Genomic DNA, 13,844 nt, shown 5'->3' with positions numbered 1-13,844 from the left:
AAAGAACTCACAAAATCCTACAAACCAGTTCTTACCAGTGCCCTTATCAGTGCCCGTGCTTTGGCAGCTGTACATGAAACGTGTTAAACAAGAGTGGCTGTACAGTGTCTGATGATAGGTTAGTTGGGGCCACTTAGTCATTCTCCACCAATGACTGAGGTTCTGGGGCAGAGTAAGAGCAGAAGCACCACTGATACTTCCCACAGTGCTCTCCCAGCCTGCAGCTGTTTTTGATTCCAGGATCCTGACCTAGTGCAGCTCTCGTGCACCTCGCACCTGGCTTCCCAATGACACCAGCAGCATTCCTTAGGGCTCCAGGTCTCTAAGACAGTGCTTGTTGCCAAGGACCCAGACAGAGACTATTCTTACTTGGACATGGTGAGAGAATCTCCCCCATCAGTGGCTGCAGGTATTATTTCTGGTGTAAGCTGTGCAATACAAACACAAATGTGTACATGCTTAGCAGGATGATTAGTGAAACTGAACGAAGGACGCAAGCATAGAGATTCAGACTGTTTCAAAAAGAAGGACCAGTAATTGAATTAGACAGAAGCAAATGCGAGGGCATGCACAAATGCCAAGAAGGAAATAGGTAAGCTGAGGGGACCTTTCAAGGCCCCTCTGTCTTGCTTTAGCCCAGAGGCTTGGTGGCAGCGTCTGTGGACACCTGCCTGCAGCAGTATTTCTCAGGCAGGTGTGAAATTGCCCTTCCTCCAGACTTCAGGCAGTGACCTAGAACATCTTCTCTTCAAGTTGTCATCAAGAATAAATAAATTGTATTTTCCTTGACTTGGGGAAAGGAAGCAAGTTGACTTTCAGCTAAGAACCTTCCCAATACTGTTTCAAAATCACAAATAGCTCATGTTCCCAAGTTCACCTGACCTATAGCATGTGTTAGCAGAGCACACACTTGGAGCACACTACCCAGCACTTACACGTGAGCTGGTGTATGCCCACACCTACAAGCTGAGAACACAAGTGGCTTGGGGACTTTGTGGGGCACTGGAGGTGAGGAAGTCAGGATGCAGGTGCTTACTTGCATAGCACCCAGGCAGCAAGGGAGTTAAAATAAATGTGTCTTGATGGAAAAGCAAAAACAACAACAACAACAAACAGTGGGGGAGGCAATATTAGTTTCACATACAATTTTCAAACAGGAATTGTAGGAAAAGAAATGTACTTTTTCAAAGTTTGTGATATCTTTTGATTTATTTAGGCAGAAATATCAACATTGAGACAAGGATATGTTTCTTCAATGGATATATGTTACTAAGCTGCTTCATAAGGAGAAATTAAAGAGGAGAAACTCGGAAAGATAATCTAGTTCCAAAGGCACATGATGAGGATAAAGGTAGGGAGGCACTGGATTCTGATACAAGCAGAAGTCAGCCATTCTGGCACAGTCCCAGGAAGGACTGAGAAGCCCCAAGTGATCCCAACTGTCTGTCTGGCTAGAGGCTGCACATTCTTTCCATTACTGCACATAAGCCCCATGCCCAGCCCATGACATGCAGCATCACTCGAGGCACAAAGCAGCTTAAATTAGGCAGAGATGCATATGAACCCTCTGTGCCCCAGTGAGTTTCTCTCCCCTGGGGGCAGGGGACAGAAGGGACCACATCCCAACAGAGAAAAAAGTCACCAAGCTGAGCCGACAGCCTGTGCCTTCACTTTTATTGCTCCCAGAACCTTCTGTTACATTTGTGCCATTTAGGTGCTGAAAGGAAAATTTCCCATATTCCTGATGTAATAGCACCAGCCCCACAAGTTTGGTGTGAAGAGGCTCCAGTCCCGTGTCAGTCTCTTTATGAGCAGGTAGGTGCTGCCCAGCCCTGCTGCCCCCACGATGAAGAGCCCTCGATTAATTATCTGCGAGTGTAAAGAGAAATCACAGCATTGTCAGGAGCTTGCAGCACAAAGCAGTGCTGTTGAGCAGGATGCAGGGCTCTCAGTTTACCTTTTCCTGCCATTTCCAGCGCTGAAGCGCCTCATGGTAGCGAATTCTGCTGAATGTCACCTGGGGAGATTGCATGATGTATGGGAACTGCTGAGTCATGGCCTGAACCTCTGATTAGTCACCTGAGGCGAGCAATGAGTCAGCCCTGGGAGCACAGCTGAAAGCAATTCACCTGTGCTGCAGGAAGGGGTGGAGCCTGGCTGCACCTCTCCTAGACCCATTTAAGAGCTGACTACCAGCAGGGAAGGATCTCTCTCTCTTCTGGAGATCCACTCCACTGGAGTTTCCTGAGTGAGCCCACGACATGGGTAAGCATCCTATTTATTCTCTTTGTCTTGCTGTGCCTAACTCTCTTGCTTATTTCATTATCATAACATCTTATTTGGTTATATAATATTCCTTTATATAATTTTCATTGATTATACACATGAGCAGGTGGGGGAGCAGCTCATGGTAGGCTAGAACCATGGGGAACAAAGCTCCAGGCTTACCATTGTGTACAGTGGGATGATGGTAGAAGGCATGAGGGTGTGGAGGAGGTTGTTGATCTGTTTCCGGAAAATGAACCACGTTGAATTGACGTGCTCTCGCATCTGCAATACAGAAATCATCACCTGCCAGAAGGAGGATGGACACTGCTGCACAGACAGTCCCTCATCTGCCAGTCACTCACCTCTATGTAGTTGTACATAGCTAAATCTGAGATGGCATGGTCATCGGGCACCCTCAGCCTGGAGAACTCAGGGAGACAGGCACCTGGAGAAAGAAAGCAGCTGTTGGCAGGCAGCTCCCCAGCAGGGCCTCCAGCTTCTGAGGGCTGGGCCATGCCACTCACCCAGGTCATTGTGGAACTGGTCCATTAATTCATCAAAGACCAGGCAATCCTCAAAGCCCTGGGAGGAATACTGGAGGTTAAATAAGCAGCAGCAGTCACACATTCCCAAGAAGTGCCCTCAGGGATGCTGAGCTAATGTAGCTGTTAGCAACCCTGGTGTCCCATATTCCATGGAGCACATTTTCAGAGCCTCCAGGCCCCTCTGCCAAGGATCTTGTAGGGCAATGGTAGGAAGTGGTGTTTCCAGCAGCATGGGGCTCCCACTGGGCTGCTCATCCCTAAGAAGTGGGGACTGAATGACACAGGGCAAGCTGTGAACTTACTGCATTCATGCCCTGTCCGTAGAAAGGCACAACAGCATGAGCGGCATCTCCCATCAGCACACAACGGGAAGAGAGGTGATAGGAGGAGCACTTCACAGATATCATGGCCTGGGCAGGCAGCAAGAAGTAATCATGCTTCAGCTCTCTCCTTCAGGCAAAATAAAAGATACTTCACTTGATGGGACCACAAGAGACAGGAGGAGCAAACCATACCACATCCAAGCTTAGGAAGCCAGGGCCATAGGCTGTTTGCTACAGGATGCAAAACTTCCCGTTCACTAGGATATTTGTGCTGGAAAAACACAAAATAACAAGTACCTTTTTCATTAACTTCCCACTATACTTCAAGCAAGCATGCCATAGGTGCATGGAGTGAACACAGATAGCTTCTCTTCCTACAAATGTAGCAGAGCATGTTGAGATCAGCTTTGCTTGGGGTCCTATTGATACTGTGCACCCTTCACCATGGGCAGGGTTGCCAACCACTAGATCAGGCAGCAGATCAGTTTCTCCATGTCCCCACCCAGCCTGGCCTTGAACACCTCCAGGAACAGAACATTCCTGGGGCAAAACACAACTCTCAGCTCTAGCAGCTCCATTTTCCTCACCCTGCCCTAAGACCAAAACCATGGCTTATGAACCCCTAATCCTTCTCCTGACTTAAAAAACCTTAACAGCAATACAAAGGCAGTGGGAGGTGATCTATGTTTTCCTCCCCACAGTGGCAGGACCTGGGTTGTGCCTCCAAGGTACAGAATAGTACTGGAGTGTAACTTATTCACAGACCACTGCAGGATGGGTTGTATTTTGCTGCTGAATTACCCCACTGAAAAAGCAATGCAGATCCTGGTCTCTTTGGTTCCCCTCTCTTACAGACCAGCAGTGTACATAGGCAGCTAGCCTGCGAGATTAAGGAGAGTCTGGGTCACAGGAAGACCTTGTGGAGTACCAGCCTGTTCCTCAGCATGGTGTCACCATATTGAGGAGCAAGAAGGGGCAGTGGGGACACTTACTCTCCGATGAGGGGAATGGAGTCTGGGAAGTAGGTCTGGAAAAAATCCAGTACTTGCTCTCCAGTCATTAGCTTCTCAAATTCCTCGAAGGGCATGAAGAGAGTGCAGGTGAAAGACTTGTCCTGTCAGCCAGGGAGAAAGTTTAGAAAGAAGTCCAGAGGTCAAGAAAAGCACTTTACATGTGGATCAGCAGCTTAATGCCCAGCCTGCTGGCCATCTGGCCATTGCAGTGATGCTCTGTGCAGTGTGCTCTAGCATCCAACCACCCCATGTCCCATGGGGAGTTGTAGCACAGAGCAGAAAGGGATGGCAGCCAGACTTTGGTACTCCTGTGTCTGGTTTGTACTTCCAGCCCCAAGTTTCCTTGGGTGGATGAGGTGAGAGAGAAGCAGCCTGGACACTTGCTCGGGGCTAGCTAGGATTGATGCCTTGTGCCCCTAGGCTCTGGGAATTCCTTGCTTGGGCTGCAGGTCCCTCTGGGCTCCTCTTGAAGCCCAAGCTGAGAAGTTGCCATCACAGCCAGCTCATCCCCAAAAGCTCCATCCCAGCTCCAAGGAACCATGACCATGGGTTATCACCATATTGGGCAGCGCAATCATCATGAAGGTGTTTCTTGGCCAGATGTGGAGGTAGTTTGGTTCCATGGCAAACTGAAAGAGAGAGAAAATCACCTTGAGTCTCAAGTTCCCTGGCAGTTCCACGCTGGCAGATTGATTCCTGTCCTGTGTATCAGAAGACTTCAGGGCCCCGAGTACTACAGAGAGAAACAGAACAAGGGCAAGAGCAGGGCAGATGGGAAAAATCTGCTGGTTTGTCATTGCTGTTGTCCACATAGATGTGTTCCCATAACCCCCCAGGACCTCTCAGAGCTAAAGTGAACACCACTACTCTAGAGCAGCCTCTTGGGATTTCGCAGCCTAGCCCTACTACTGAAAGAGAAACTCCAGAAACAGTCTCTCCTAGAAAAGCTTGAATCCCCTGGGAGGATGGGATGAGAAGCAAGTTCCTCAGAGGTACTGTAAGAGGTGACAGGGCATCACACTCAAGGAGTCCATGGCAAACCCAGGTCAGGCCCACTTACATCTCCATCCTTGGGAGGGATGGTCAGCTCCATGTAGCCATGAGGGATGTATTCATGGCTGTAGTTGAAGCGCGTTTGCCTCATGAACTGCTTTCTGACTGTCGAGAAGGCTCCGTCGCATCCCACAATGAGATCGTAGGTGTCTTCCAGGGGTAGCTGGCCAGACCTGGAACTAGGAGAGTCCCTTGGAACAGCCCTGCCATAAATCCCAGGCCAGTCTGGCATCCCAGGACCTGCCTTTTGCAATTTGCTGCAAAAATGCCTTGGTCACTGGCACCCTTATGAGTTTTCTACGGTATGGGGAGAATGGCTTTCACCGAAAGCTCAGCATCCAAGTAATTATTCTGCAGACTGCCAAATGCATAATTCTCCCAGATCTATACAAAGCACTCAGATGGGACAACTGGTATAACAATGCTCTTGTGTAGAGTCTCCATCTCCAGGTAGATGGGGTAGCATGGCCAGAACTCAACACAATTGCAAACCAAGGTCTTTTCCTGCTCTTTCTAGTGAGCGATCTGATCCTGAAAGCCAGCACTTCAAAGACTGGTATGTTTACTTCCTGCACAGGACAGCAGGCTGGTGGCTCACCTATTGCCAGCCTGCTGGGCTTAGGGAGTTATTTCAGCTTTTTCAGCCTCCCTGTGAGCCTCGCTTTGATGCCTCTGCTTTCCAAAGCTTGTGCCTAGTTTTGTCTACCCCATAATAACACTCTAGTTTTGAATGGATTGCTCAATTGTTTGAGGTTTTATGAATTATTAAGCAGAAATAACAAAACACAGCACTTTATCCCAGGCTTGTACAGGGGTTACCTTTTAATGATTAATGTCCCCAACTCTGCATTGCACTCTATTAGCTTGTGTCCGAAGTACAGTTTAGTGTTGGAGTACTTCTCAGCAGCTGTGAAAAGACAACTACAGGTAGAGGCTTGTGCTGACAGAATTCCTGATTTACAGGGATTTTTGCCATCACCACATCAGACTGTCATGCTGAGCAGTGGCAGGCAAGTAAGGGCACAGTAGGACAGTGTTTCATTAAGTCTGGTTAACTTGGGGGTATCTGCACCCACAGAGAGGCCTCAGGGTCAATATCTGAAAATACTTTTGCTGCAGAGAAACAGCATAGGAGGAGAAAGGGAAGCACCAGCTACAGCAACACAGGCCAGCACAAGTCTGCAATAAGAACATGGCCGGGGAGATGGACTTTGTACACTTTTTTAAACAGAAAGGACAGCAGGAAGAACTGGAGGATTTGTTGTTTTTGCCCATATCACTCCTCTGCAGAGTGGGTAACTAACAACAGAACAAACAACAGACCTTCACCTCTGTGACCTGGAACACATCTGCCTTGTTTCTGTTCATTTCTCAACTACTGTTTGCACTTCTGTGGATGCTGGGAGATGATGCTGTGCACTGGAGACTCAGACAGACAAGCATAGGATTTCACTAAATGTGCTACTGCTGCTTTCTTCTTAATAACACAGCTGGTTTGCATATGCACTTTCTGAGAGCCAGCTTGTGCAGAACTCCCAGGCAGAGAGAGCCTGGGGCACAGAGGCACTCAGTTGAAGCCTACCACTCATCAGTTAAACCATATATTCTTAGTAAATAGGGTATTTAAGTGTTTGCAAACATGCTTACCTGTTAACAGCTCTCTGTTTAAGTTTGCTCTGTCCACAGAGAGAATGTACTGGAAAAAAAAAACACAAAAAATGGAGCTCAGAAAGACTTTCTGAAGGCCACTTTGCACAGTAAGGGGAATGCACCACCTCCTCAGAACATCCCATTAACAGCTACAGTGAAAATGAGTGGCAGCTTGCAATTCCCTGCCTGCTCCCAGTATCACTGAAAAGCATGTGTGCAGGGTGTGTAACTAAAGGAGGAAACCAAAGTGAGACTGGCAAAGCAGCACTGTGATGATGACTGTACCCAAGACCAGCTTGTAGAGAGGAAGGAGAATCAAGATCCATGTTTGCCAGTAAATGACAGATCTCTACATACAGGATGAATGGACAGCCACATCAGCCTAAGTGTGGCAGGTTTGATTATGCGTAAAGTAAATTCTGTGTGTTTTCATAGGACAGGGAGAGAGGAAATCCTGAGATGAGGGTAACCTCATTTCTTCCCAGTATGCTGCTGTGTCCACTTTGGAAGAGGCACCTGTCCATCACAGTACAGAAATGCTCAGAGATCTCTTATGCTATATGAAGAATCACAAAAACAGCAGCACAGACAAATACCTGGTTCTTCTTGCCATAAGGGATGGAGTATTTCTTCCCCAGTGGTGTGTGTATTCTTCGTGCGTGCATGGGGATGCCTTTGGACACAATCTGGAATAGAAGAGAGGAAAATCCAGTTTTCCCTCTGAAGCTGAGCTGCCAAGAGAAACAACCCACAAATGCCACCTCCAAACACCATGCTCTGAGAAGGGTGGGACAATCTCTGCTGTGCTCTGTCACTGGCTTTGCACAACCAGCCACATATGTGGAGAGAAGTTTGCAGGGCTGTGGGCCCCAAGTCATGACATTTTACTGAGGATAATTGCTGCAGGATGGGTGGAGGAGGAATAACATCAAATGACACCTGGGTGCTGGGATATGAGTTGATGACACTATGTTGGCATGCTGGCATCCCTTTCATCACATCCTTCTACACTCTAGCTCTTTTGGGAGGCTGCCTGCTTCTGCCTCCTTTACCCTCACCCTGTAGGAGGGTGGAGAGATGGATGCTGGAGGAGTTCCTGTCAAGGGGAAGCCCTTCTGCTATACACAGAACCTGGATGTCTGGAGCAGCTGGCACTCTCTGGCATGGGGAGCAGAAGAGAGGCTGTCCATCGCCAGCTGAATTTAACAGCATCTCAAGCACAGAGATCTCATTTCTCTGATGAAAAATTGAATGTGAGCCAGCAGTGCGTGCTTGCAGCTTGGAAGGCCAGTGGTATTCTGGGCTCCATCAGAAGAGGGGTGGTCAGCAGGGCAAGTGAGGTGATTGTCCCTCTCTATTCTGCCCTTGTGGGGCCCCAGTTGGAGTACTGCATCCAAATGTGGGGGCCCCAGCACAGGAAAGATGTGGAACTTTCAGAGAGAGTCCACAGGAGGACCGCAAAGGTGATCCAAGGGCAGAGGCACCTCTCCTATGAAGTCAGGGTAAGGGAGCTGGGCTTGTTCAGACTGGAGAAGAAAAGGCTGTGGGCATACATGACTGTGGGCTTCCAGTATTTCAAGGGAGTTTAGAAACGTGAGGGAAATCAACTTTATACACAGGTAGGTAGTGATAGGACCAGGGGGAATGGCTTTATACTAAAGGAGGGAAGATTCAGGTTGGATATCAAGGGGAAGTTTGTCACTGAGAGAGAGCTGAGGTGCTGGAACAGCTGCCCAGAGAGGCTGTGGGTGCGCCATCCCTGGAGGTGTTCAAGGCCAGCCTGGATGGGACCCTGGGCAATCTGATCTAGCACTTGATCTAGCAGTTGGCAACCCTGCCTTGAAACTTGAAGATCCTTGGGGTCCCGTCCAACCCAAGCCATTCTGTGATTCTATGATTTTATAGTTCTACAGAAGTAGTGAGGGTACCTGCTCTTCCAACCCCACAGCCTGCAGGGCCTGGCGTCCTCTGTGTGACAGGGCCAAGTTAATACTTCTGCCACGGGCAAAGCTGGACACCCGAATGTCTGTAAGAAGAGAAACGTTGGTTGCACAGATCCCTCCAGCATGGGCTGCAGTGCCCAAGAATCAGTAGGTGGACGGTGGTGAGTCTCCTGCCGTCCACCATCCCTCATTTGAGACAAGCTTGGCAGTATTCTGCTGAGAAACTTGGTTCTGAGATGTTCCTGCCACATATGGGATGCTGCTTTCTCTGCCAACCACCTGGATTTTGCTCAGATTTCCCTGGCCACCCAGCCAGCAGGTGTTGCAGGGCCTTGTCCCAATCCCAAGACACATGCCATCTCAGCAATATGCCCAGGCCCCAGGACTGAGCAGAGGGGTAAGGTTCACCCACCTTGAAGGCAGGCAGGAACACCCATAGTGCTCTCTGGCAATGGCAATTGCTTGGTGCTTCAGTAGCAGCAGAAGAGGATAGAGGTGTAGTGCTGCTTCCAGTATTCCAAGGGCAATGAGAGTTATCCCTGTAGCAACAGCTGAATGCAGCTTTCTTCAGTTTATTTAACCACAGGCTTTCTGAACCCATGAAACTTCCAGCACATACAGCATCTGGCAAATAGCTGGAAGAACCATTTGTTTTTTTGTTCTGAACTTGCAGCCTACTGGTTTCACTTGAGACTGGCTGATGCTTCTGCCAGAGGAAGCTGCTTGTTGCACAGGTCTGCACCATGCTATGCTGTAGGCATGCTTCTTCTGGTCGTATGAGCTGGGACATTTCAGATCATGTCCACACAGTGCTGCAGAAGTTCTTGCTGCTGCTTATTCCTCCAGCATCTGGGGTAACTCCTGTTTGCCAGGTCCTCCTTTTGCTACAGCTGGATCTCAGAGCAGGAAAAGTGCTGTTCACTGTTTCTCCTCGACCACCTTCAACCTGCCCCATATGCCAGTCTTCAACCCACAGACACAAGTAACAGTGAAGAGCATGAAGAAATAAACTGGACAAGGCCCACTGTTCTCTGACAGCTTCTCTTCTGCAAACACCCATGGCTAACACATGCTACTTGCTGCTGCAGGCCATGCCAGCACTGTGTCCACTTGCTCTGAGCATCATCTGGCCTTTTCAGCATGGTATTCCAGTTTCTGAACATCAGCTGCGATGTTTCAGCTCCTTTGACAGCATCTTCTAACTGGCAAATACAAACACTACCACACTGACAGGCAGACATCTCTGTGCTCTGCAGTAGCCACATTTCTGTGTTACAGGGAAGATTACTCTGAGAAATGGAAACACTCTGATGAGTGCCTCTTGTGAACTGCCATGCTTACTGAAGTGGGTTTTCCTTACTAGTAGTTTGTGAACTTGCAGCTTTCTTCCAGTGCCTTGCTGCTATCCAACCTTGCAGACAAGGCCAACCCTCTTGCTGACCGTGGATTCAATACAGCCACTGACAAGACAGCCCTTCTGGCTGCAGGCACTGCCACTGTCACCTCCCACCCTTCCTCAGCACTATCCATGCTAGCTGTGATCAGGTCAGTGCTTTAAGCCCAAACAGCAATGCTGCAGGATTAACAGCATTTTTTCCCAAGGAGTCTTGGCTCAATGCCATCATGCCAGTATTTTTAATGCAGAAACTTAAGTTTTGAAAGATGAAAATTTGAATCAATCTTTCAGTCTTCAAGCCAAGGACATAAAAAAGGGCATAATTTTAGTAGCTGAGGCAGTGCATTTCAAATAAGCTCTTTCCCCCAGAACCATAGGAGCAAAAGAGTGCAAGTATGAAAAGAGTATTCTGAAAGTGACATCTTCAGATTCTGCACTCTCTGCAGTTTCAGTGAGGTCATGCAGCTCCTCTTTTGCTTCTTGAAAACTGCTACTAGCAAAAGGATACAAGTTATTAATCAAGCCATAATGTTCACACTGCTCTTACCTTCTCTGGCCTCATAAACATCAACATGGAAACCTCGTTTAGCAAAGAAACATGCATTTAATGCACCCACCTAAAAGAGAAGATGGAAATGACAGATGAAGTTTTAGAGCACTACCAAAATGCTTCTCCTTTGCCATTAGAAAACCACAGCTGAGAGAATAGCTCGGCAGATGCAGGGTGTTCCTTTGACCAAGAGCTGCAGAGGACTTCTTCCTGGAGAGAGAAACGTTGCAGAGCCTCCAAGATCATCACCCCAGAAATTACTCACCACATCTCATTATATAAACATACCAGGTACAGGACTTGTTTACACTCATCAGTAATTGAGCAGAACTAACTCCTTCAACCAGGGGCAGCAGAAGCTGCTACAGGCACGCTCCTTGCTCCTCTCCAGACTATGGGTATGGCTCTAAGGAACATGGTTTAGTGATGGGACTCAATAGTTAGGGATGGCAGCTGGACTTGATGATTTTGAAGGTCTTTTCCAACCTCAGTGGTTCAGCAATTCTGCATTTATCTTCCTCAGTGGAATTCAGGCTGCTGCAGCATTCCCCAGGAAAAAGGGGGAAGCGGGGGGGGGGGGGAAAGCTGCACCTGTGTAGAAGTAAGATGCTACCTTAAGAAGGACAGCACATACCCCACTTTTCACTTAAATGTGTACCCTCTTTTGTTTTAAATTTCTATCATTAACTGCTGTCAAAATTAGCAAACCGCATACTCTTAGTCTTCCCCTTTTTCCAGCAGCCAGGGGAGTAAGAAGCTAACAGCCAAAATGTTAGGTGGGAGTTTTGGGAGCTGTCATTTAAAGACAGACAGCCCCGCAGGCAGCAATGGAAGAAAAGTGCTCCCAAATGAACATGGAAAAAGGAAGCTATTTTCTCTTATGTTAACATTTATCAAGTCTCAGTCTTCATAAGGCATTTCACAGTAGTGATTTGGTTAAAGCCAGAAACAGCTAAAGCAATGAAAGATTCAGTAGCTGGTCTTGCCTAAAGTGCCCTGAGAGGGCACAATCCAACTTGGGTGTTTTTCCCCTAAAAAACTTCCACTCCTTCACAGGGAAGAAAAGAGGAGTATCCAGAAGTGCACTGTTTTTCTGTCTTGGTACACATGCAGTGCCTGAACAAGGTCTCTGCAGTATCTCAGCAGCAAAGCTTTCCCTCAGAGAAGACCCCCTCTCTTGGTACAAAGTCCCAGCTGTGCAAACAAGACCTGCTGCCTCCTACAATAAGAACACAACCAGATGATAACATCTGCTATCTGTCAGAAGAATAATTTTAAGAAAAATAGGGTTAAAAGGAGCACTGAACTCAGGAGAGAAGGCATTATTTTGTTAATCTGCAGACCAAATCATTTAATGAGCTACAAACAAGCAAGCATTGTACAAAGAGAAAGGCAATGCAGGCAAGCAACTGGATTGCATTTTTCCTTGCCCCCAGCTAAGAAGCAAGGCCTGGCTATGTCTGCAGTGCCCAAAGAAGCCTTCTTGCACTAGAGCTGCCTTTCCGGAGACCTTCATGTTCAAGCTCAGCTTTGCTGAGCAGTCACCCCTTCATTTCCCAGCAATCAAACAGTAGGCAAGCTGCATTTCCTACCAGGCCCCCTCCAATAATGGCAACTTTTTTTCCTTGGACGTTGCTGGACTCCATCACTGTGACAGCAGGCTTTGAGCAGCAGGCAGGCTGGTGTCCTCTCACTGTCGCTGTGCTGTGCTCACCAGAAGGAGGGAGCAGGATGTGGGTGGCTGAGTCAGGCCTGGGCTTTTCTTCCCTAGTTAATGTTAAAGCTCAGCTCTCACCTCACGCTGCAAGAGCACTAGCCTGGCTGGCTGGCAGACGTGCTACTCTGGAATGAATGTGGGCCATTCAGCATAGCCTCTTTTGAAAACAGTGAAGCAATTCTGCAGTCTACAGGTGTCTCGTAAAATGCAACCTTACTGCAGGGAGGAGTTAATTAGGTTGGTTTAGCCAAACACTGGGCATCCAGGAATATGTCCAAATATGTCCACATTTTGCTTGTCCAAAGCAGGGGACAAATGTGTTTTCTAATCCAAAAGTAAACAGATTCTCTGACCTGAAAAAAAGCTTAAGGCCATTGTGGAATTCAGTTCTCCACTATTCCAGTAATGTCTAACCTATAGATATAACCCTAACATACAGTAATTACCATTTGTTGCAAAATGTGCAGTGCACAGCCTGAAACAACACATCTGTCTTGAAAGAGCAAGACCAAAATCTTCACACAAGAATGGTGCAGCCTTCCATTGCATATTCTGGAGCAGTAAGGGCCAGTTGCTTCCAATGGGCCAGGGAACAAGTGCAATGCCAGCAAGGTGAGGGCCTTGCAGGGCAGAGTCCCAGCCCACAGTGCCAGGCAAGGTAAGCAGGTCAGGCCCAGGGTGGCAGCAAAGGGCCCAGGCTGGAAGACAACTCAGTGCAGATGAGACAAACCTGAGGTCAGGACCAAGCTCACTGGTGTCTGTCAGACACAGACTCATAATCACCAGGCACACGTATGGTGACAAATCCACCCTAACTTGTATATGAGCCAGCAGTGTGCTCTTGCAGCCTTGAAGGCCAGGGTTTCCTGGCTGCATCAATAGAGGGGCATAGCAGAGCAAGGGAAGTGGTTTTCTGTCTCTATTCTGCCCTCATAAGGCACCTCCTGCAGTACTGCATACAGTTTTCTTTTCTTGGGGCCAGTGGGCATCCTGATCTGGTGGGAGGCAACCAGCCCATGGCAGGGGCATTGGAACAAGATGATCTCTGAAGTCTCTTCCAACCCAAGCCATGCTGTGATTCTGTGATTCCAAATTATGGAGTCAATATCATGAGAGTCACAGGCCCAGGTTAAAGGGATTGCTTCCCACCCTCAAACTCCAGTCCTGGGAGGGGGCCCAGGTGGGGCTGATCAGGGGTGTTAAAGCCCATTGATGCATTGGCACTGCATGTAAACTTGCTGCCACAGAAGACGCTCTGTAGGATTTTTCTGATGTATGCTACAGTTATTTGACCCATGCAAACTAATTGACTAACACATACCCACCGGAGAGACCTAAGAAGCCTGCCCAAGGCAGGATCAGCTCTCCCTCAGCCCTGTGTCTGCT

The 13,844-nt window shown here is 48.1% G+C and overlaps 1 protein-coding gene across 1 annotated transcript; it reads right to left on the bottom strand.

The window, feature by feature from the left end:
- Nucleotides 1-1,250: 1,250 nt before the first annotated feature.
- On the bottom strand, nt 1,251-12,626 carry KMO (kynurenine 3-monooxygenase). The gene is made up of 15 exons (XM_090144587.1): nt 12,334-12,626; nt 10,739-10,808; nt 8,781-8,878; nt 7,449-7,538; nt 6,850-6,898; nt 6,022-6,109; nt 5,210-5,381; nt 4,707-4,778; nt 4,129-4,250; nt 3,116-3,263; nt 2,793-2,850; nt 2,631-2,713; nt 2,449-2,550; nt 1,958-2,017; nt 1,251-1,869 (listed from the first exon to the last, which is right to left on the bottom strand). The coding sequence occupies exons 1-15, from the start codon at nt 12,385-12,387 to the stop codon at nt 1,711-1,713; spliced, it is 1,425 nt and encodes a 474-aa protein (XP_090000713.1). The 5' UTR covers nt 12,388-12,626; the 3' UTR covers nt 1,251-1,710.
- Between the last annotated feature and the right edge of the window lie 1,218 nt (nt 12,627-13,844).

Source organism: Phasianus colchicus, chromosome 7 (assembly GCF_987193195.1).
Source record: "Phasianus colchicus chromosome 7, bPhaCol1.hap1.1, whole genome shotgun sequence".
Taxonomy (NCBI): Eukaryota; Metazoa; Chordata; class Aves; order Galliformes; family Phasianidae; genus Phasianus; species Phasianus colchicus.
This window is presented reverse-complemented; position numbering and strand designations above follow the sequence as displayed.

Coding starts and splice junctions, on each gene's coding strand:
- KMO (XM_090144587.1), bottom strand. CDS start 12,387: ATGGAGTCCAGCAACGTCCAAGGAAAAAAAGTTGCCATTATTGGAGGG. Junction 8,879..10,738: donor TGTTTATGAGGCCAGAGAAG/GTAAGAGCAGTG, acceptor CTCTTCTTACAG/ACATTCGGGTGTCCAGCTTT. Junction 7,539..8,780: donor CTGTGGGGTTGGAAGAGCAG/GTACCCTCACTA, acceptor CTTCTATTCCAG/ATTGTGTCCAAAGGCATCCC.